The sequence below is a fragment of the Enhydra lutris genome, unplaced genomic scaffold, assembly GCF_002288905.1.
Source record: "Enhydra lutris kenyoni isolate GAN:26980312 unplaced genomic scaffold, ASM228890v2 scaffoldscaffold9, whole genome shotgun sequence".
NCBI classification, from domain to species: Eukaryota; Metazoa; Chordata; class Mammalia; order Carnivora; family Mustelidae; genus Enhydra; species Enhydra lutris.
In genome coordinates, this window is record NW_019154093.1 from 74359261 (window position 1) to 74383632 (window position 24372).

A 24372-nucleotide genomic window follows, 5' to 3' on the forward strand; every position below is an offset into this window, starting at 1 on the left:
GGTGGCTCAGTGGGTTAAAGCCTCTGCTTTTGGCACTGGTTATGGTCTCAGGATCCTGGGATCAAGCCCTGCATCGGGCACTCTGCTCAGCGGGGAACCTGCTTCCTCCTCTCTCTCTGCCTGCCTCCCTACTTGTGATCTCTATCAAATAAATAAATAAAATCTTTTTAAAAAATAATGCAAGCTAGGTCCTAAATGTTTATTTGCTATTTTAGGATTTAATATATACCTATGGGTAAAATGCATGCTTTTTCTGCAGACGAACAAAATGAACCTGTCAAGAGACCACTCACTTTTATGAAAGAAGATGAAATTGAAAATTTTAATCCACTATTGTGGGTGGGAAAATAATTCCAATTCCCAGCTTCAGGCCTTTTTGCATCTGCCAGGAAATCAACCAGCTTTCAGCTCCCAAGATAAATTTCATATTGCAATCATAATTGTCTGTGTACTGAGGATACAGAAACAATAAAATGTAGGAGGGTTGAAAGAAGACATTTGATTGAAAGCATACTGATAACTTTTAATTACACAGTTTCTTCCATAACTTTCATTTTGCTTTTTCCTTTTAAAACTGATTTTAAAGGATATGGAAAAAAGCACTTCATATAGAAAGCTAGTTGTGGCTGCTTTCCTGCTGGGCTGTGACCTCCGAGGTCTTTGAATTATAGTTTCAGGGAACCAAGTTTGACGCCAGAATGGGCTATGTCAGCTTTTCCTCAACTCTATGTCTTGGTTTTTGACAAGGCATTTCCAAGCCCAGATGAAACCTTGAACTGGACCTCAACAATTCCATCACCAACGCCAGAAAAAAGGTTTAAAGTCCTGGTCTTCTAAATCCTGGATCACTTTGATCCTCTTTCTGCTCTCTCTAAAGCATGTATGTGAACATAAGCTGATACGACCTCACTAAGCACCTTCATGCTTTAAAGAACACTAAGGAGTGCTGTGAAGTGTGTAAACCTGGCGATTCACAGACCTGTACGCCTGGGGATAAAAATATATTATATGTTTATAAAAAATAAAATTTAAAAAAATATATAAAAAAAATAAAGAACACTAAGGAAATAAAAACACTCACTGTGACTACAGCATGGGCATATTTGAATCATTATCAATTCTGTTGTGGACATACACACATACACATACATCAAGGTTCTATTTTGGCTGTCACTAAAAACAGAAGCCAGTGCTCTTCTGTCTACCCATTCTATTTACCAATCCTTTCAACAGCAGACAGGCCACCAGTCCCCTTAGGCAAGCTCTCCTGCCACCTACAGCTCTCTGCAGTAGCTTCCATCAGGCTCCCTGGTATTTCAAATGCTAAGCCACACTGCTAAGCTTTGCAGAGCCTTAGGCACTGCCCAGTACCTGCTCCTTGAATTCTTTCCTACCATTCTCAATCCCTGTCATGTTTGAGAAACTACGCTGATTTGGTCATTACTTTTTCTCTGGTCATTTGCTTACCTACGCAGGTCAGTTTAGGCCAAAAATAGTCACTCTGGTTTGTTTGGATTGGCTGTTACATTAAGTAACCAGATAATGGCTTAACTTCAATTTTGTGTTGTGTTTAATATAACCTTGAAACAGATTAAAATTCCCTAATAACTAAAACCTTTTGTTTTGTGCCTTTACAAATACTGTATTGGTTGTTGTCTTACCTCCTAACATCCATATTTTTATCTTTAAATATCATTTCTCCCTAAAAGGAACCAGATATCCTTGGAGAAATGGCTGCTTTCATGTCTGGGGCAGGAAATGTACCAGATAAGACTGGAACAAAATAACAGAGAGGGGAAAGAGTGGGAAGAGAGTGTACAGGAAACAAGACTGACAGGAATTGGTAATTGTTGAAACTGGGTGTTGGGTACATGGGAGTTCTTTATAGTATTCTAGTTCTGTAATTTTTTTTCCTATAAATTTAAGGGAAGCTAAAAATAATTGCTATTTTTAAAAAATGGAACACTAATAGTATGCACATGGTAAAACAAGTTTCCTTTTAATAATGCAGAAAGATATACAGTGGAAGTTGAGTCTCTCTCCCACCCAGATCCTCTACCCGCCTCTCAGGGTGATCTTAGTAACCATACTGAAGCACTCTCAATGAAGTTTCTATGAATATATTAACAGAAACACTTGCACCTACGCATATATATTGTTTTTTAAAACCACAAACGGTAGCAAGTTTTAAAATAGTCTTAATACAGCAAGTCAGTCAGTCTACATACTACAATCACGCAGATTTTTATGCTTTTACCTAGTAGGCTTCTTTCAAGCTTCTTTGTCAAATCAAGAGATAAAATTCATATTCATCTTCCTCAAGATTTCTAGAAAAAGGATGGCTACGGCAGGACTAAACATGTTGCTGTCCCAATCGTAACACAGCTTTGAAGTTTAGATTTGTTTTGGCGACATTCATATTACCTTGAAAAACGTTAGTGTTTAAAAATCTCATTTTCGGGGCGCCTGGGTGGCTCAGTGGGTTGAGCCGCTGCCTTCGGCTCGGGTCATGATCTCAGGGTCCTGGGATCGAGCCCCGCATCGGGCTCTCTGCTCGGCGGGGAGACTGCTTCCTCCTCTCTCTCTGCCTGCCTCTCTGCCTGCTTGTGATCTCTGTCTGTCAAATAAAAAATTAAAAAAAAAATTATTTAAAAAAAAATAAAAATCTCATTTTCTCCTACGTATTGGACTTGAAAGAAGTGGCAGAAGAGAGGATCAACACAAGAACCCTCATAACCTCATAACCTCCCTCATAACCTTCAACACAAGAATCCTCATAACCTCTGGGAGGACGGCAACAAGCCTAACTAACCGCTGTGAAGAACTCAGCACTTCCTCCCTTCACCTGACGAAGGGCACCTGGCACACCTGCTTTCCGTACCTCAACCCAAGTTGGGTTTTGGAGCGGTTGATGCCTGAAGGAGGCAAAGAGGTTCCTCCGGAGAGTCGGCAAGGTGGCTGCGCTACTGGCTTCTTACACTAACCGGATGCCGGGAGATACGAGAAGCTGCAGAAAAAACGCGCGACACGTCTGCCCCCGGAGCGTCCATGTGACTATCATTTAACCGGGAGGGGCATTACAGGTACGAAGCGAAGAGACCTAGATCACCGGATCTTGTACAAAATCCAAAACGCACGCGACTTCGCAATAGGAAACTGGGAACGCAGAGACACGCGCGCCGGCGGCGGGGCCCGGGCGCCGGGCATTCCTCCGCCGCCCCCTCCGGTTACGCGGGGTGCTTGGGCTGGAGCGGGGAACGCCAGAGAGCCGGGCCCCGGGCGAAGGCGGCAGCTCGGCCCCGCTGCTTCCCGGCTGCTGGTCCCCGAGAGCCCCAGGCGTTAGTGGGACCGGCACTTGGCGAACTGGGAACACGCGGCCAGCCCGCCCCCCGGGGACCCCAGCTTTTTCAGCCTGTTCTGAGGCCGGAGGGACTAAGATGGTGTCCGCTGAGGTTCCTTCCTGAGGCATTCGCCCCGACAGCCCCTTGTCCCAGACAAGAACTAAGCAGGCGTGACCAGAAGTTTCGAGTTCCAGGAGCCAAGGTACACCCAACACCGCGCGGGATCAGATTAATGCTTGAGAAGAGAACACAGAAAGCGCGAGGAGGCGGAGCTGACGCTGGGTCACCATCTCGCGACGTCTTAGTGACGTCGCACAGCAAGCGCGTGTTCTACTCTTTCACCTTCAGTCAGCCTCCCCAGTATGCGAGCCTACCCCTTTAAGCGAATGACGGACAGTTATTTCAGCCTATCAACTTCCTGGTCAACATCCAATCAGATTTAAACTTCTTTCAGCCGCCCGAGGAGTTGGAGAAGGGGTCGAGAAAGGGAGAACTTTCTCTCTCGCGAGAACGCTGTAAGCGGGGCTCTCAGAAAAAACGCCAGAACAGATGCCCCGACTTCCCAAATAGTGAGTTAAAGGACGGAGTACCAAACCAATGAAAGGAATGAGGAGGTGGGATCACTGCTTTTACCGCGCTAGAAGTACCGTTATAGGGCAGACTTTTTGTCCAATCAACGCCTCCAGAGTTTGGGTCAGGTGACCCTAGAGTGCGGGGGGCGGAGCCACGGCCTGGCGCGAGGAACCGTTAAGATGGACAACAAATATAACCAATAAGGTACTCAGACTAAGGCATTGGGAACCCAATAACAGTGGTTGGGCGGGCGCCTTTCCGGAGCGCGGGGAGATGTAAAGACAGACAAATCGTTTTCCCAATGAGACTGTAGAAGAGAGGAGCTAATTGACCAATGAGGACTGCGGGGCGGGATCCTTTGCCGCGGCGGAGTCCAAGATGGCGGCGTGCGGTTCCGCTGTGTGAAACGAGCGCGGGCCGGCGGGTTAATCATCTCCGCGGAGACGACCTCCAACGACCCGCAACAATGAAGGGAAAAGAGCGCTCTCCAGTCAAGGCCAAACGGTCCCGTGGAGGTGAGGACTCGACTTCCCGCGGGGAGCGGAGCAAGAAGTTAGGGGGCTCTGGTGGCAGCAATGGGAGTAGCAGCGGAAAGACCGACAGCGGCGGCGGGTCGCGGCGCAGCCTTCATCTGGACAAGTCCAGCAGCCGAGGTGGCAGCCGCGAGTATGACACTGGCGGGGGCAGCTCCAGTAGCCGCTTGCATAGTTACAGCTCCCCAAGCACCAAAAATTCCTCGGGCGGGGGCGAGTCGCGCAGCAGCTCCCGGGGTGGAGGCGGGGAGTCACGTTCCTCTGGGGCCGCCTCCTCAGCTCCTGGCGGCGGGGACGGCGGGGAATACAAGACACTGAAGATCAGCGAGTTGGGGTCCCAGCTGAGTGACGAAGCGGTGGAGGACGGACTGTTTCACGAGTTCAAACGCTTCGGTGATGTAAGTGTCAAAATCAGTCATCTCTCGGGTTCTGGCAGCGGGGATGAGCGAGTAGCCTTTGTGAACTTCCGGCGGCCAGAGGACGCGCGGGCGGCCAAGCATGCCCGAGGCCGCCTAGTGCTCTATGACCGGCCCCTGAAGATAGAAGCTGTGTATGTGAGCCGGCGCCGCAGCCGCTCGCCTTTAGACAAAGATACTTATCCTCCTTCAGCCAGCGTGGTCGGGGCCTCGGTAGGTGGACACCGGCACCCCCCTGGAGGAGGTGGGGGCCAGAGATCACTTTCCCCTGGTGGCGCAGCCTTGGGATACAGAGACTACCGGTTGCAGCAGTTGGCTCTTGGCCGCCTGCCCCCACCACCTCCGCCACCATTGCCCCGTGAGCTGGAGAGAGAGCGAGACTACCCATTCTATGAGAGAGTGCGCCCAGCATACAGTCTTGAGCCAAGGGTGGGAGCTGGAGCAGGTGCTGCTCCTTTCCGAGAAGTAGATGAGATCTCTCCCGAGGATGATCAGCGAGCTAACCGGACGCTTTTCTTGGGCAACCTAGACATCACTGTGACAGAGAGTGATCTAAGAAGGGCTTTTGACCGCTTTGGAGTCATCACTGAGGTAGACATCAAGAGGCCTTCTCGGGGCCAGACCAGTACCTATGGCTTTCTCAAATTTGAGAACCTAGACATGTCTCACCGGGCCAAACTGGCAATGTCTGGCAAAATTATTATTCGGAATCCTATCAAAATTGGTTACGGTAAAGCTACACCCACCACCCGCCTGTGGGTAGGTGGTCTGGGACCTTGGGTGCCTCTTGCTGCCCTGGCACGAGAGTTTGACCGATTTGGCACCATTCGCACTATAGACTACCGCAAAGGCGATAGTTGGGCATATATCCAATATGAAAGCCTCGATGCAGCTCATGCTGCCTGGACCCATATGCGTGGCTTCCCACTTGGTGGCCCAGATCGTCGCCTTAGAGTAGACTTTGCAGATACAGAACATCGTTACCAGCAGCAATATTTGCAGCCTCTACCCTTAACTCATTATGAATTGGTGACAGATGCTTTTGGACATCGAGCACCTGACCCTTTGAGGGGTGCTCGGGATAGGACACCACCCTTACTATACAGAGATCGTGACAGAGACCTTTATCCTGACTCTGACTGGGTGCCACCCCCACCCCCAGTCCGTGAACGCAGCACTCGGACTGCAGCTACTGCTGTGCCTGCTTATGAGCCACTGGATAGCTTGGATCGCAGGCGAGATGGCTGGTCTTTGGACCGGGACAGAGGTGAGCGAGATCTTCCCAGCAGCAGAGACCAGCCTAGGAAGCGAAGGCCGCCTGAGGAGAGTGGGGGCCGGCACCTGGATAGGTCTCCTGAGAGTGACCGTCCCCGAAAACGTCACTGTGCTCTTTCTCCCGACCGCAGCCCAGAATTGAGCAGTAGCCGGGATCGCTACAACAGTGACAATGATCGATCTTCCCGTCTTCTTATCTTGGAAAGGCCCTCTCCAGTCAGAGACAGACGAGGTAGTTTGGAGAAGAGCCAGGGTGACAAGCGAGACCGTAAAAACTCTGCATCAGCTGAACGGGATAGGAAGCACCGGACAGCGGCTCCCACTGAGGGAAAAAGCCCTCTGAAAAAAGAAGACCGGTCTGATGGGAGTGCACCCAGCACCAGCACTGTTTCCTCAAAGCTAAAGTCCCCCTCCCAGAAACAGGATGGTGGGACAGCCCCGACAGCTGCAGCCTCTCCCAAACTCTGTTTGGCCTGGCAGGGCATGCTTCTGTTGAAGAACAGCAACTTTCCTTCCAACATGCATCTGTTGCAGGGTGACCTCCAAGTGGCTAGTAGTCTTCTTGTGGAGGGCGCAACGGGAGGCAAAGTAGCCCAGCTCAAGATCACTCAGCGTCTTCGTTTGGACCAGCCCAAGTTGGATGAAGTAACTCGACGCATCAAAGTGGCAGGGCCCAATGGTTATGCCATTCTTCTGGCTGTGCCTGGAAATTCTGACAGCAGGTCCTCCTCTTCCTCAGCCACATCAGACACTGCCACCTCTACTCAGAGGCCACTTAGGAACCTTGTGTCCTATTTAAAGCAAAAGCAGGCCGCTGGGGTGATAAGCCTCCCTGTGGGGGGCAACAAAGACAAGGAAAACACCGGGGTCCTACATGCTTTCCCACCCTGTGAGTTCTCCCAGCAGTTCCTGGATTCCCCTGCCAAGGCACTGGCCAAATCTGAAGAAGATTACCTGGTCATGATCATTGTCCGTGGTGCGTCCTAAAGTCCATGTGTAACTTGTATTTACTACTTTGACATGGTTCCTGTTTTGTGATGTGTAATGGGATACAGCATCAGATGAAATTTCCTTTTGAATTAGTTTTAGTTGTAGCTTTTTTCTTTTTTATATTTTTATAAACCTTTAAAATAGAAGTCAGGACAGTTTAGCTATTATTTTAAGTGAAAGGGATGCCCTGAAGGTAGCAGGCAGATGAATTTATTTTAATTAGGAGTTCCTACTCTTTTATGAGTAACTTTTTTCCTCTTTTTTCTTCAGTTTTTTTTTTCCCTTTTGTAACCTTGAGCTTAAAAAAAAAAAAATCCTCAGAGTTACAAACCCAAAATTTTCTTGAAAAGTCGGGATTTGGAGAAGAGCCCACTGACTTTTAAAGATGATATTACACCTAAAAGTGGGTTGATTGGTATGTAAGTAAATAATTTCTGTACCAGAAATGTTATTTGTGTGGCTGAAATTTGATCAGGAATCTTAAAAGTACAAGCTGGTAAACTGTATAGCAATGTAATTATTTTAATCAGGTATTTGAGTATTTCTCTTAAAGTACATGGTTTATTCCCGGAGTTTGCTTTAACATACACATTTTTATCATTAGTTCTTAAGTTCTGTATCCCGTATATGCACTTTTGGTTTGTAGCTGTAACTGTTCAGAAAAAATTGAGGAGTAGGTTACAAACCATCTATGTCTTATGCTAGTATGCAAGAAGTGAGTAGGTGTTTTTAAAATCAGAATTCTTTGGTTAGTTATTGGTGTGTGGTGGTGTTTTTACTGACTTTCAGAGAGGTATAGCAGGTACAGGTCTAATTTAATTGTGCATATTTCAAAACTTTTAAGTGTTTTTCATCAAAGATGAATGTTTTTGTATCCATGCAAATTTCTGATTTCAATAATAGAAAGAAGAGTTGTCTGCAGGCTCATAAGTCAGCTTTTGTTTTAGTGGGCATTAATCAGCCATATCTGGATTGCAGAAATTTTTAAAGTCATCGTGAAATGCCTTTGACATGCTCTTTTTAAATTTTGCCTGTATTTTTATTTTCATATATAAACAGTAGCGATGACATTACATTATTGAAAATGTTGAATATCTTTGAAATTTTGTGTTTAATATTTTCATGGGTGTCCAGCCACAGAGAACTGAAATGTCAGTGTAGGAAAACCACTTTTTATTGTTTTATTTCCCAAACACCTGAAATTAATACAGAATAATTTAACCCACCCTCACAGTTTTTTTCAAAGCTGAAGGTTATATCAATTTCTGGTTCTTAACAAGGGCTTTTGCTGCATAACAGTAATGGATGATTTTCTTTTTTGTCTTGTTTCTTTGATCTGTCCCCTTGTCCTCACCCCTAGTTTCTCAGGTCATTAGTAAGTATATTTCCCCCGCCTTGATATATATATATGCTGAGGACTTTAGCTAAGGCCCTTGATATTTAATTATGATTAGAAACTCTAGGACCTTTTGGATCATGGTCATGTTTCTATTCTGTGAAAATGACTTATAGAAAGCCTGGCAGAACTCAACTGTTTTCTTTCTGTTATCAAAGCTGGTAGTTTTGAAATAGCACCAATAATAACCCAGGGAAATGTCATGTAATTTTTTTATTTTCCGTTATGACAGGTGTCTAATGCATGTCAGCATGAAATCCTCATCACTGCTGTGTCATCCTTTTGGTTTTCACTATGCATTTATAAATTTCTTTTTAAGTTGGGAGGTCTTTGTGGGGTTTTTTTGTTTGTTTTGTTTTTAAACTGGAAAAATTAGCTATTTTGACAGAAGGAAGGTACTAGGCAATGAGCACAAAGGTCCTTGGTGTCCCTGTAGGAAAAATATCTGAAATCCTACAAATAAGACTTGCTGCTTTTTGTTTTTAAAAAGCTGTGCTTAGCACACTAATATGGAGGAGACACTTCAGAAACTAACGCAAGTTTGCAGTCTGTGCATACATGGGGTCAAAGTACAGTTTGGCTAGATACATTTTTCCAGTTTAAATAATCTCACTAACCATTAACTTTTGAATATCTTTTGATAAGAAGGCTGGACAGATGATTTTGCTCTTTTAGAGAGTGAAGTTCATAACATTTAATTTTACTCTAATCCAAAATGTGGTTTTTCCCACTTTCCTTTTTATCTCTCTTTTTTTTTCTTTTTTAAGTTGATGTGACAACTTACCGAAGAGTACTGTGGTTTTTGCTCCATGTTTGTTTATTTGAATCTTTATCTGACATGGCGGCTTTTGTTAGATCTGGGCAATTTGTGCTTCTGTGTTTTTGAAACAATGGCTTGATACCATTTCTAAATGTATGTATTAGAAATAACTAATTATGTTTAGTTTGGTGCTTACCTACAGAGTGCCATCATTCAGGTGGATTTCTTATTTGTGTTGCCCATTCTGTTGTGCCGGTTCATAATACTGTTAAACTATTTAAGCCTTCAGGATGGAATGAAAGCGAGAGTCTAAAGCTATCTGGTTCTAATTCTCATTAGCCAGAATTTCATAATCTCATTATTGGATGTTCTTTGCAACAACCACTTGTTTCTTTTACTTAAAAAAAAAAACAAAAAACAAAACTTGTTTAGCTAAATTGATTTTTCTGGAACTCTGTTGAAATGAATGCAAAGAAAATTGCAGTATATCATTTAATGACTTATTAAGTATTACTGGTGAAGAACATCAAACTAATTAAGACTTAGATCACAACTTCAAAGTTTATGGAAAATTAAACAATCATTCAGCTCCTAGCCAGTCTTTTAAAGATTATTTTGTTGGTTTTAACTGGGATTCCTATAAAGCGTTTTCTACACAAAAATTTAAATTCCTGGTTTAACATGTATACTTGGACTCTGTAGATTGAGTTTTCCCTTTAAGGATTACATCTTAAAATGTCCATCCTCTGGCTGGCATAAGCTTTTGTCACATTTTGAAGGTAACATACTCTGGCCCTTAATTCAGTTAGATCATTTGAGATACAGTAGGAAAAGTGAGGTGTGTAAGTGTTGCTTTCAGAGTCAAACACTGTTTTGGTTTATTTAAAAATTTTATGAGCAGATTTTCACTGACAGTATTTGTTTTGTTTTTTTTTTTACAATTTGAAATCCACGTTCTTTAGACCATGAAATTGCTCGTTATGCAGGTATAGCTTGAACTGCAGTTTGGGTTCATATAGGAACCGTTCACCAAAAACTCTGGTAACAGAATCAGGAAATCCTTTTGAGAAGAGGGCCTTAATAACCTTTTATGTGAAAAGTTTTGGAGAGAATTTCGGGACTTCTTTTTTTCTGTCTCTGCTATGGCGTTTGGTTTTGAGATGGCAGTTAGGTATGAGAGCAAGAGAAGTGGAGCTGACCCTGTTAACGTGCTGGTTAAAGGGAGAAAATGATTTCAGGTAACCACAGTGAACTGTCTGACTAAATAAAAAAGGTTTCTATGTTTGATTTAAATAGTTGAAAAGTAAAAGTCCTAAAATGTTCTTTGGCTGTTTAGCAATTATTCGTATGAGTTTTCTTAAAAGAACAGCTGCTGTCTTTGGTAACACAGATGAAGGTGGATTTTTAAGTGGCTTTGTATCTTGACCCCTTTTTACAATGGAGTAGTTCTGGATTGTTCCATGTAAATTATGGAATGAAAACAGAGGGGTAAAAGTTTGACTAAACTCCACCTTTTTTTAGTTTAATTTTTTAAGTTATATTTAGGATATATTGATCATAAATTGATTATAAACGTCCTTCTGAATTTTTTTGACATATTTTACTCAGTTACATGAGTATAAAGGGTATTTTCAATCCTATGATCTTTGCTTAATTTCAGTCCTTAAAAAAATCCACCCTGTTGTTCTACTTGTTATTTGTCTATTCATACAGTAAATTCATTCAAAGTATGTGCCAGTGGGTATTATTGGTGCTTTTTGAAGTCAAGCTGGACTATCCAGGAAGGTCTTGTTAATGTTATGTTCATCTATAATGGCATAGGGGAAATATATATATTTTTAATATTGTAAACATTTGTACTGAATAACCTTTTTTTCCCCCCCCGCAAGCAAAACTGGTGAACTGCGGATTGAAGATATGGAATTCAAAGCTCTAATGGACCTTTTTGAAGAGAAGTTGTGGCTTATGTGGAGTTTACATGGGCCTCTTGATGGAAGAAAGCTAATCTGTTTAGTATTTGTGCATTTTACTAAAATGGCAGCTTAAAGTTGTGTATCTGCTATTGTGATGCCAATGCCGGTGTTTTAAGTGGAAAAAAAATGACCTCTTGCTTTGTGCTGTGTACACAAGATTTCTGGAAAAGTAAAGAAAAACCCTTTTTATGGCTCACACAGCTTAAAAGTAGCTGTCACTCAAACGTGCGCTCACAGTTGAGCTGCTTTTGTTTTATTCTAAATAAATTGTTTCTTTTGAGGAAAATGTTTTTCTGCCTGGAAGTGAATTGACGGCAAACCTTTGACCCCTTTGTTTGCAGCCGAGGGGGTACTTTCTGCTGCTCAGATCTTGTATGTCTTGAGCAAGAAGCAGGGAGACCATCATTTTGACTATCACGGTGTGTCAATTCTGAAGGATCACTAGTGTTACTGTGACCCCCTTTGTTTGCAGCGAAGGGGATCTTTGGCCTCTCAGTCCTCAACTTGATGAGGAAATGGTGCTGTTTGCTGGCACACAAGAAGCCGGGGCAAGCACCGTAAGCCTCACCACAGTGCACGAGTCGGGGGCTTTGCTGGTTTGAAGAGCCGGAGTTGCTGAAATTTAAGTTTTGATTTATTTTGTTCACCCGTCACGTTTGGCCTTAGTTTCATTTTTAATTTGAAGAGAAGTTTGAAATTGCTTTATCTTGCACTTAACATTTGCACCAAATTGCCAAAAGAAGGAGAAATGCTCCGTTTGCTTTTTAAATGTTAATGATGATGTTAATAAAGCCTTTCCTGACACATTTGAGGAGCTCCTCCGTCTCCAGGGGCTTCTTACCAGAGTTATGCAGTGATGGGTTTAGTTCTGAATGGATGAAGAGTTCCTGAGAGCTAGCGTGTGTAATTAGAACCGTTACTGTGGTATCTGTGCCTTATTTGACCTGTGGTTCCACATGCCTCGGATGTGCATGCACCGTGACGGTTTCGTAGGTACGAACGCACACTCAGGCCCGGTCACTTCGGTTGGTAGTACAGAGTGTGAGGAAAAAATGGAGGCGTCCCTAAGGAGGAGAAAGTGTTTGCCTTTAGTTCCTGCGTTATCCTGTACAGGGGCTCCTGAGCTTTGGAAGCTGTTCCCAGTACAGGAGAACAACTCCCCTGTTTGCAGCAGGAGACTTCGGTGCACAGTGACAACGCTGGAGTTCAAGAGGAAGCCAGCAGTGCTGCACCATTGGCTTCAGACACCACTGTTGTTTGCCAGTTTTAAACTTACCTAGTTGCAGACGAAGACCACCTTGAAATGCAGGCTTGTTGGGCTTGTTTTGAATTTTAACCTCGGATGGAAGAGCCCTAGTGCTGTCTGTCTCCATGCGGGATGATGCTTAGGCAACAGGTGATTATCAACAAAGGATGGCACGGTTATACTCTGCAAGGTGGTGTTCCAGTGGCAAACAGCTGTATAAACTCTTGTAAACAGGTAAGAGGGTTTTTAGAGATCAAAAATGCATTTGGTTAACAGGGTGAGGGCTTTTACTGGTGGGGATATTGTTTCTCTGATTGGAAGTCTTGAGGCACTCTGCTGCTATCTCTAGCTTCCTCTCCTTACCAAAGTGTTGTGTTTGTAAAATTCTGGGCCAGAACTTCTGTTGTACTTGGTGTTTATATGTGTATTTTTTTTTAATTTAACGTGTGAAAAAAGATTTTGTATCGTGGGAGCCAAAAGTGTAAAAATCCTGGTCATGGGTTTGGGACTTAACAGCCTGGTGTCCTGTACAGTTTGGACATTTTCCATTAACCCTAGCCTTCACCCTCTGTGGTGATTTAATGGTTCTAGAAGAACTTACTACTGTAAAATGTTGCCATTACAAACACTGATTCTAAACCTCTGGGTTAGTATATAGCACCAGAAAAAAAAAAGTACCATCATGCTGGGAATGATCGTTTAGCCAAAATGGTTAGTTTTCTTTTTGGCTTGCAAAGAGATTGAATTATGGAAATAGGCAACTACAGTTTTGGGAAGTGAATCGGCAATGTTAACGAGAAATCTAGTTTTTGTTCTGCTCTTACCATTTTTGTTGTGCCTCTATTCCTACCAGCCTTCTGAGCCCTTCCAATCCACCGCCCACCCCCCACCCCGCCAATTAATCTGGTATGAGGCTTTGGCAACTTGGTATAAGCACAGCTTTTTTAGTGTATGATAAAACTAGGTTTCCTTTCTTTTAAATAGGGTTGAAATGTTGAATGTTTCTTTTTCACAAAATTCTGGTTTTTCATCTCTTTCGAAAGGGGAAAGGTGAAGTGCAGTTGTGTGTTTTTGCCTTTCAATTTGTCATTGTGTGATTCACAAGTTTTTAAAACCTGCTTATGAGTTGGCTGTCATCTAAAACTGCTGGATGATCTCACCTGCATTTCTTTTTTTTTTTTTTTAAAGATTTTATTTATTTATTTGACAGACAGAGATCACAAGTAGGCAGAGAGACAGGCAGAGAGAGAGGGGGAAGCAGGCTCCCCGCCGAGCAGAGAGCCCGATATGGGGCTCGATCCCAGGACTCTGGGATCATGACCCGAGCTGAAGGCAGAGGCTTTAACCCACTGAGCCACCCAGGCGCCCCTCACCTGCATTTCTTCAGACGTTTTATACCTGTTGGAAATGTCAATTTCCAATGTATTTTCTTTCTCTGGCAAGTCCACACTGAAAGCCCATTAAGTAGTTTTTCCAACTAGTAAGCAAGTATTTTAAATCACTGTAATGATTTAAGGAAGATTATGTGACACTCTGCATGTTTCTACATGTTTGGTATCTTTCTAAGATCTCGGGTTTCATCTCAAGAACAAGAAGAAAAGTTTGTGAATAGAACATTTATTTGTATATGAAAGCATATCATGCAAAATGGTAGGGTACACAGCATGACAATCTTTTGAAACTATTCATGAAATCATTTTATTTCTAGCTATACCATGAGAGAAAAATTATTAATTGGGCTGAGTGTTAGATCTAGAGTTCTGGTTTTATAAGTTGGGACCTGCCTTTTTGAATTCTTTGTGTGGTTTCTCAGTATCTTTCATATGGTCTAAATATAGGATTCTACTATAAAGGAAATTATTCCAAGAAAACCTCTGAATTGACTTGGGCTTATTTTGAAAAGCCTGGCTGTGGTATTAAAATGAGAATAGGGAGTACCTGGATTTTAGTAATACAACTTAGAGTCTATAAATTGCCACTTCTGTAGCTTAAGTCACATTCTGGTTTACAAGCTGTTTATCTGAGGCAGTCATTTTAGTGCTTATGGCTGGTTGCAGCATCTGTTTTTCTTTTTACAATGGGTTATCTGATTATGGCTTATCTGACCACCATTTACATCTCCCTCTGGTTTCCTAAGCAATTTATTGAATGACAGAATTCCTTCAAACCTCAGACAAGATTGTCCTTAGCAGCCAAGAAGAGATTTTGACCTTCAGGTCAAATTACTTAACATGCTTCTACTCAAATGCTGTAACATTAAGCTCTCAGGTAGAATTGCTGTATAATCATTTGTATGCTGACTGTATCTTAAGAAGTAAGGTGCTGAGCATATAGATGGAAAGTATCAAATAGGCTCTACCCGTGTCAGCAACTTATACTGTCATTGGGGACACTAGATATAAACAAGTAAATGGTTAAATATCAGGGGGAAAATTCACAGTTTAAGACCGTTGTAAGAGATGTCACAGGCCGGTTTTTTATTAATTGCTAATGAATTTTTACAGGTGATATGGGTCTATGAGCATATGAACTTAAAGTTTCCTTTAAGCTGGGATAGTCAAGAAAGACTTTACAAATAATTTGTTAGTTGGAGGAGGGTGTGGAATGATGAGGGAGATTGGGATTGAGATGTTGGGCAGATAAGCATGAATAACAAAATAGCTTGTTGATCAATGGAAAAGTTGAGCAGGCTGAAGCCTGGAAAACGTGTGAAACGGTCATTTCGACAGAACTAGGAAGGGAATCTTGAAAGGCAAGGCAGTTTGAGGAAGGTGGGAAGTGAGGATGCATAATGAGTTTGAGGCAGGTTGATGGAAAGGGACAGTACTAATAATAGCCATTGTTTATTAAATACCCACTTAGGCCAAGCATTCTGCCAAGGCTTGTGCACACATTGTTTCAGTTAAGTTTCACTACAGACCATAATCTCACAGCTAGAACTGATAGAGCCAGAGTTGTAACCAGGCCTTTGTTTCACCTAGTGTTCTTGGTTGCTGTGCTGTCAGACCTCAGTTTTTTCTGGAGGCTGGGATGGGATAAAGCTGCAAACTTAAGAAAATTTCTGGGCAGTGGGTTTCCAGCTACAGAGTGTATCAGCACTAGTGGTTTTTGGGAAACATTCAGGCCTTTGACTGCTACCCCATGCATTCTGGGATTTGTTAGGGCTGGCATGGCCCAGGAGTCTTTGTTGGTCTATGAGCATCCCCGGTAATTCTGATGTAGTTTGTGGTGGTTGGCCACATGTTGAGCATCACTGGCTCAGAGAGAGTAGAGTGCTGAAATATAAACTTTGGGGTAATGTCATATATAAGGCATGGGAAGGGGAGATGGTGTGGAAAAGATTCCCAAGAAGAAGAGCCAGAGTAGTGTTCTCTCTCTGAGGCGGAGAGGAGGTATTTCCAGAAGATAAATTCAGAGCTGTTACAGAAACAAACAATGAAACTGCAAATGCCAGGGAACTTATCACTTAAAATTGTCACTTAAGTAACCTTTATAGTTGTGTGATTATTTTTCCAAGGAATTCAATCTAGCTTAGTATGTGATTTTTGCCTTATAACAGTCTGTAAGAAGGGCCACTCTTTAAAAAGTTTATAAAATGCTAAAGGAGTACCAGGAAAGTTTTGTGAGTTTGGGTAGGGGATACACAACCAGAAACTGATTGGGGTATCCTTGAGGTTTCAGATGTTAATCTAAAAATACTGTGAATTCAGTCTCTTTTAAGTTAAAATGAAAGTGATTCTAGGATTATGAGTATGTGTATGTACACGAGCAAGTTGTTTTCCATGAATGAACCGGCACCTATATATACCACCTCTGAAGCTGGTTACTGATAGGATTGAGACAGAATGGAATTAGGAAGTTGAGTGTATCTTTGACTTCTAGATGGTTGAAGGATTTCCTATTTTGGGTTATATAACCTGGGTTTGTCTTCAATTAGTATAGAATTAATTCATTTTTAAAATATTTAGATATCTGTTATGTACCAGGAATTATTCTAGATTTTGGGAGTATATTAGTGAAGAAAACAGACAAGTTTCTCTTTTCTCATGGAGCTGACATTTTGGTAGAAGAAGGGAGATAGTGAAGTGTAAGGGCCAAGTTGCCAAGGACAAATGCTGAATGCAATAGAAAGCCATTGAAAGTTTCCAGGAGGCAGAGTGATGTGATTTGATCAAGATTTGACTACCTGTCTCAGGAAAGTAACACAAATTTCTTCAACTTTTCCCAAGATCTAGAATAATGCCTGGCAGATAATAGCTACCCAAATATTTGAAGAATTAAGTAGCTACATTAATTGAAGACAGATGCAATATAAGTAATTCAAAATAGGAAATCTTTCAGCTGCTGACAAGTCAAAGATACTATTTCCTCCAAAGATATATTAGCATTTCCTATTCACTGTAAGACTGAAAATGTTCTTGTTCAGAGATCAGTGGTGTTCTTTTATTTAAATAAGCATAGTAGAGATTGTATTTCTTCTTCAGGCTCAGAGTTGCCGGCCGCCCTGAGATTTCACATCAAAGCAGTCTTCCTCCGAGTACATCTTATTTCCTCAACGTGTCGTTTCTTATTCTTTCTGCTTTCAGGCCATTGTCAGAAGAGCTTCCGCTATAGTCATACACGGTTCCTGCTACGTTAGCTTCTACGTTAGCATCACCTGAGGAACTTTTTAGTGCCAGTGCCTGCAAATCACTCAGATTCATTTAAATTGATCTAGGTGGAGCGGGACTTTGCCAAGGCCCTGGTATTATTTTTTTGTTTGAGGTGCCCCAGATGATTCTAATGTGTAGCTGGGGATGACAACCATTGCTCTAGAAACAGGTCTTAAACAGCCTCACGAACACACACAATGAGCCTCTTGAGCACTGTTTGAAAATCAAAACCAAAAACTTTCAGAGTACAGTATATATATATATATGTTGCTTGGTCTTTCAGTAGCCTTAACCCTTTAACGTGTGCGCCTCAGACCGGTAGCATAACCATCACTTGGAAACTTGTTAGAAGTATAGAATTATACGGTCTCCCCCGGACCCATTGTGTGAAATGAGATCCCCAGGTAATTTGTATGTACTTGAAAGTTTAAGAAGCAGTGCTTAAGCTATAGATACATAAATATTTTCTATGCTAAAAATGGATGATTAGAATCTTACTCCTCATGGGTAAGATTTTCTGATTTGTTCATTAGGATGTGACATTTACTTCAAAGCATTCAGAAAATATCTTCATCAAGAAAAGTAGGAACAGAGTTCTTAGGTAGTGAGCTTCTGGTGACCAGGAAATTACTAGAGGTCTCTGTCCCTAAGACAAGGGGAGGGGTTGTTGTTGCCTGTCTTGGTTAGCTCTTGCTTATTGGTTCTTGCTTATTTTGTTATGCTTCTTTTTTCTCTCCTTCCGATTCTGTTCTAGTCTACTCTTTTCATTGTGAGATAGAACATGTTATTTTTGAGGATAGTTGAGATGCTGTTTGCTGATAGCTGCCTCGTACTTTAGAAAATTTTGTAGAGGTAGGTTTAGATCTCTCTATGGGGATGGATATAGACAGGATGGAGGAGTGGGTTTGAATTGCTTTGGTTTTTAATTGTAATATGATAGTAACTTCATAAATGAACTGATTTTCCTCACATAGCAATAAGAATCAAGAATCTAATTCATATTAATCAGTGATAAAAAACACAATAAATATTAAGATCCATATATTAAGGAGAGTGGTCTGGTATGAATGATCAGGGACTACTCTAAATTGCAGTGTATCAATTTAGATACAGGAATGATTTTTACTTTGTAAATTTTCATGATAAATGACTCTAAAACACCAAGCAATCCTGTTGATATCAAATGAAGAAATGCAGCAAGATTATTCACATTCCACAATGTTTTAGTTTTTAAATTGGCACATTTGCTTTAGAGGCAGTCAGCTTCTCCAGAAAACTTTTCTAGGTTCATTTCTGATTTATAGATTGCTCCTGCGGCCTGAGATATTTGTTTTTAGTGGAGACTTAACCTATATCATCATTTATTGCTCCTGACAAACTTCATTTGTTTGTAGTGTTATAATCTTACTGAAAATACATTTCACAGAAAAGAATGAATTCATCCAACTTTTAAGGTTTGGTGGTTGACAGTACTTTATTTCTGTGATACATGAGTGGTTTTTTCCTTCAATGTGTGGGTGTAAAGGTATTTTGAACCTTCAAAGACACCTTTTCTTAAATTTGCTGCTCCTTAAGTTTAGAGATAATCTGAAGCTCTAATAAAATGTTTTTAACATGTATGGTATTGGATCAACCTCCTCCACCTTTTTTAATAGCCAAGTTTAAAGGAGGGAGAATGTTTAAGTACAATAATTGGTTAAACATCTTTTTTTTCCTCCTGGGTTTCTTTTTAGGAACTACTGACAATCAAAAACGTATAGCCGACTTTGGGATATGACTTTATTATTCAGCAACTAAAAGATGAGTTCTAATTGGCAGACTTCTGGCACTGGCACTTGTCCTCCTGTTTCTATAGAAACTGGGTTGGAAGTCAGAGCTGCACAAAGGGAAAGGGTAAGTTTCTTTTAAACTCCATATTTATAAACCCATATCTTATTAACTGGCATGGTGTCAGTTTTCAATAAGGAAATACGTCGGTGAACTAGAACTCAAACATCAACTACTAATTTTCACTTGAGTGGAAACTGACATCAAGTCATTAACTATAATAGGGTTTAAATATGGATTTATTTTTCTTGTGACTCTGACTTCACATTTCTTGAAACAATTGAACTCAGTATGACAATTCTCACTTTCAGTTATTTCTAATTTGGGGGTTATGAAATTGATTTTTATCCTCTTAGATCTTATTCTATTGAACTTTTCTGGTAAGTGAAAATTGGAATATAAAATATGTACAGAGGACATTTTAAAAGTCTGCATGATTTACAAGTCTCTTCTTTTGAGCAAAGTCCTATTCTTTCCATTATAGAGCAAGTACTTTACTACTGACCAGTTTTTTAGTTTCTCTCCTCTCTTTGCCAAGCAGGATGAGGTCGTCTGTTGGGCACATACATTTGTTTTCATCCAGGTAGACATCCATTATTTGTAGACCTTAAGACACCTGCCAGTTGGTGAGTCATCTTACTGCTCTGGCTTCAGAGAGCTATGCTACACAGCTGGGGCATTTAGTCTTGAAATTGTTTAACCAAGTGTGATAAACTCCAGTCTATAGGTTGATGTATGCAAATTATGCTAAACTCTGACTAGCTTTGAGATATTGGAAGGAAAACAATTTGGCCCTTGCTCTTTTTTTTTTTTTTTAAGATTTTATTTATTTATTTGACAGAGATCGCAAGTAGGCAGAGAAGCAGGCAGAGAGAGAGGAAGGGAAGCAGGCTCCCCGCTGAGCAGAGAGCCCGACATGGGACTCGATCTCAGAACCCCGAGATCATGACCCGGGCCTAAGGCCACGGCCTAACCCACTGAGCCACCCAGGTGCCCCTGGCCCTTGCTCTTTAACACTTAATTTTCTCATTTCCTTGGTCCTGACAAACTTCTCTTTCCTGCTAAAACATTCCTGTTGGTTGACATGAACCAAAGAGTTGGGACATCTTGGCTTTACTTCAGCTCAAATTGTCACTTCTGTAGAAATAGTAGAAGTGAAAACTGGAAGTCTTCCATTACTTCCAAGTCCCTGGGCAGATAATGCCTGAAAGTGGATTCTCATTAAAAATGTCTGCCTCCCTTCCTTAACTACTAATGTGTAGCCTGTTTCTGTTTGCTCGCCGGGGCTTGAATGAGGTAAAAATAGAATTGAATTTGTGATTTTCTTCTTTTTTGGGGGGGGTGGGCAGTTGCTAGAAGAAAACTTCAGGTTTTAGCTTTGCTCTGTCAAATATCTAGACATTCAGAGTATAAGGGTGGCCAACTCATTTTGGTTTTGAAACTGGAAGTCCTGTGTCCCAGGAACTCTTGTTTCCAGCCAAACCAGATAGTTGGTTACCCTATCTAAGTTTATTCTCTGTATCCCTAAAGAAAAGCTCCACTAGCTTACCATTCCTAAAGAAAAGCTCCACTAGCTTACCATTGATCATTATTTTGTGTAGAAGGAGATTTCACAATATCCCAGCTTCTGTTGGAATGTTACCAGGGATTAGGTTCTTTTGCTCTTCCTTTTTCTTTCTTTCTTTTTTTTTTTTTTAATTAAAAAAATTTTTTTTAAAGATTTTATTTATTTGAGAGAGAGAGGGAGAGGGAGCATGAGCAGAGGCAGGGCAGAGGGAGAAGCAGTCCCCAGTGAGCAAGGAGCCCATTGCTTCTAGGCTCTGCTGTGAAGCTCCAATCCCAGACCTCTGGGGTCCTAACCTGAGCCAAAGGCAGACACTTAACTGAGCCACCCAGGGGCTCCTCTTTCCTTTTTTTTAAAGAAATGATTGTCATTTGTCTCAGTGACTGTAGGTAATACCAGCTTACCTCTCAGAAATAAAACATGAATTTTAACTGATTTGTTGATTCCAGAGTTGATTCCAGTCACTTCTGTTATTTTTTGTTTGTGTATATGTTAAGACCTTAGGTATAAATCTGAGACAGTTGGATGATATTTGTGGGAAATGAGTAGGCAAATGAGGTAAATATGTGTACATAAAGCCTCCTACAAGTTGATTTTTGGGTTAAGAGAAACACTTAAGGTTTTTAAAAAGTATTGGGCTTTTTTTGTATTCAAGTCTTCAGAGAAACCACTGTCCATGTTTTGTATTGTCTTGCATAAAAATAACTAAAATCAAATACTAATACATGGTGTGTTTTTTCTCATGGAAAAAGCTGATTTTACAGTAGGACAAGTTTATTAACTAAGCTAACATTTTTTTTTTTAAGATTTTATTTATTTATTTGACAGAGATTACAAGTAGGCAGAGAGGCAGGCAGAGAGAGAGGAGGAAGCAGGCTCCCTCTGAGCAGAGAGCCCGATGTGGGGCTAGATCCCAGGACCCTGGGATCATGACCTGGGCCGAAGGCAGAGGCTTTAACCCACTGAGCCACCCAGGCGCCCCATAACTAAGCTAACTTTTTGCAAACAAGCATAGCATCACATATATTAATATGCCTAGATTATTTGGAAAATATCACAAAATTACCACCTCAGTCCATTTAAGTGTAGTTGTTGCTTTTATTAAATTTTAATCTTCTAGACAATCATTAAAGAAGGGAAAGCCAGGGGCCGTGATCTAATCAACACTGGTAATTGGGTTTCAGAATTGGCTCTGTTAAAGACTAGCTTTGTAACTTTCCGCAAATAACTTGGTTTTCATTTGCTTTTGTTCCTTAAGTATAAAATAGGAATAATAATACCTATTCAGCTTCCTTACAGCCTTGACATGATGATGAGATAATGGGTAAGAAGGAACTTTCAAAAGTTAAAGGTACCATAAAGGTAGAGTTTTAGTATCAGAAATAGTACTTCATGATCAACATATGTAGAAAATTCCTTCTGTTTTGGTGATAGTATGGCACATCTTAGAGTAATAGCTGCAAGAAATGGTATCTTTGACTGTTTTATTTTTTAAATTTTTTTAAAAGATTTTATTTATTTGACAGAGCACAAGCAGGGGGAGTGGCAAGCAGAGGGAGGGGAGAAGCTGGGGAGCCTGATGTGGGACTTGATCCCTGGACCCCGGGATCATGACCTTAGCCGAAGGTAGTCGCTCAACCAACTGAGCCACCCAGGCACCCAGGAGTTTCAAATATAAGCCAGCAAGTAGCTGAGAAGAAAGTATGCTGAACTTTTATGTTCAAATTATCATAGCTCTACTAAATACAAAAATACATTTATGTGTATTTTAAGGCTTAAAATTTACAAACATTACAACTAATATTTTAGTACTGAGGAGCTAATTACAAGTGGCCTATACTCAAGCATTACTGTCTTTGGTAAGATTAGGTGAATATTGGAAGACCTAAAAAAAGTTAATTATCGTTACAGTTACATTGTTACTGCACTGTAGCAGATGTGTTTTGTTGCTTTAATTTGTTCTGGTTCTTCAGTACTTTGCATTCTCCTTTTCATTTCAATCTAGATATTATAAAATTTTATGCCAGTTTGAGTTAGAACAAATTTATAACTGCTTCCAGTTAAATCAGCTTCATAATCTTGTGGTGCTGGTGAGAAGTCAGGGTGATCTAGGCGTGACAGTGTAGGGTTTCTTGTCAGTCTGTATGAATTGTGACTTCACTAGTTACTGGATGTTTAATTGCTTTGACTTTATTCATTGTAAGATGGGCATCATGCTACCTGTTTCTAAAGTTGTGAAGATTAAATAATATATAAAATGTGCCTCCCTCAGTGTTGGGTATATATTGGATGTTGAAATAAAGTTGTTGGGGTGCCTGGGTGGCTCAGTGGGTTAAGCCTCTGCCTTCAGCTCAGGTCATGATCTCGGGGTCCAGTTTTTTAACTTAATTTTAAATGATTTATTTTAATTATTTAATTTTAACAACAGTAGTTTGAAAGAGTCTTGTGAAAGAGATTATAAGGGAGCTTGGTGTTACAGAGAACTCTAGGTATTTTCTTCCTCTTAAAATCACCCAAATAATGAAATGAAGGGCTCTCTAATCACATGTAATTGCTTAGTCTGAGTAACATTATTAACTAGTTAACATAATTATTCTATATTTAAAAAACATAGTTTAGGGGTACCTGGGTGGCTTATTCTGTGAGTATCTACCTTCTGCTCAGGTCATGAGCCCCATGTTGGGCTTCCTGCTTAGTGGGGAGCCTTCTTCTCCCTCTCCCTCTGCCTGCTTGTGCTCTCTCTGTGCCAAATAAATAAGTAAAATCTTTAAAAAACAAAACGTAGTTTATCTTTCATTAAAAGCTACTTATTCAACCTTCATGTAAAACTTGTAGTTCCTTTTTTCTTTTTTTTAAGTTTTATTATCCATTTGAGAGAGAGAGCAAGAGCATGAGTGCATAGCTGAGGGACAGAGGGAGAGGAAGAGAACCCCAAGCAGATTCCCTGCCAAGCGTGGAGCCCAACATGGGGCTTGATCCCACAAGATCCCTTGTGGGGCTTGATCCCACAAGATCATGACCTGAGCCAAAACCATGAGTCAGACACCCAACCACCTGAGCCGCCTAGGTCCCCCTGAAACTTGTAGGTCTAAGGACATATCTAGATCATTAAGCTTGAATATTTTAGATTATTAGATATATTTAGATTATTAGATATAATGAAAAGTAATATTGTTTGGATGGGCAGGAATACTATTCAAATGATCTTGAAATAAAGGATTTTTTTTTAAAGATCTCATTTATTTGTCAGAGAGAGAGAATGAGAGTGCACAAGTAGGGGGAGCCGCAGGCAGAGGGAGAAGCAGGCTCCCCACTGAGCAGGGAGCCGGTGCAGTCTCACAACCCTGAGATCATGACTTGAGCTGAAACCAAGAGTCAGGCACTTAACCTACCGTACCACCCAGTTGCCCCCCCCTCCTTTTTTGGCAATTCTTACTTTTTATTACATAGCAATATACATTTTTCATAGACAATTTAGTAAACAAAATAATGAAAACAGAGGTTACTTCTAATACTTCAAATAAGGAAAGATAACTTTCTGGAGGATGTATACCATACTAGTCACTCAAAAAGGCTTTGATACTCATTCAGATTTCAGAGTTCTAGTCAGCCAGTGGCTACGTTTAATACTTCTTTAAGCTAATGAGAATGGTTTTTCATCTCCACATATTTTAGTGGCTGAATTATCAAGGCACCATTGAGAGTTTGGTCAATTTTTTATTAAGTACATTCAGATTTTTACTTAATACCTAAGGTAGTTGTTTTGACTGATAAATATTTTAGTCTTTTTGATTAAATACTAACAAAGGTTTAGTTTAAGTGGCTA

General features: G+C 41.1%; 1 protein-coding gene across 2 annotated transcripts; it reads left to right on the top strand.

The window, feature by feature from the left end:
- The first annotated feature begins 4248 nt into the window (after positions 1–4248).
- On the top strand, positions 4249–11868 carry LOC111143483 (RNA binding motif protein 15). 2 transcript variants are annotated; one of them, XM_022497263.1, is made up of 2 exons: positions 4249–7115; positions 10432–11868. In XM_022497263.1, the coding sequence occupies exons 1-2, from the start codon at positions 4249–4251 to the stop codon at positions 10514–10516; spliced, it is 2952 nt and encodes a 983-aa protein (XP_022352971.1). In that variant the 3' UTR covers positions 10517–11868. The 2 variants fall into 2 exon arrangements, with proteins under 2 accessions (XP_022352971.1, XP_022352972.1); XM_022497264.1 differs by having other exon boundaries at positions 4249–7114; positions 11174–11868.
- Positions 11869–24372: the final 12504 nt, after the last annotated feature.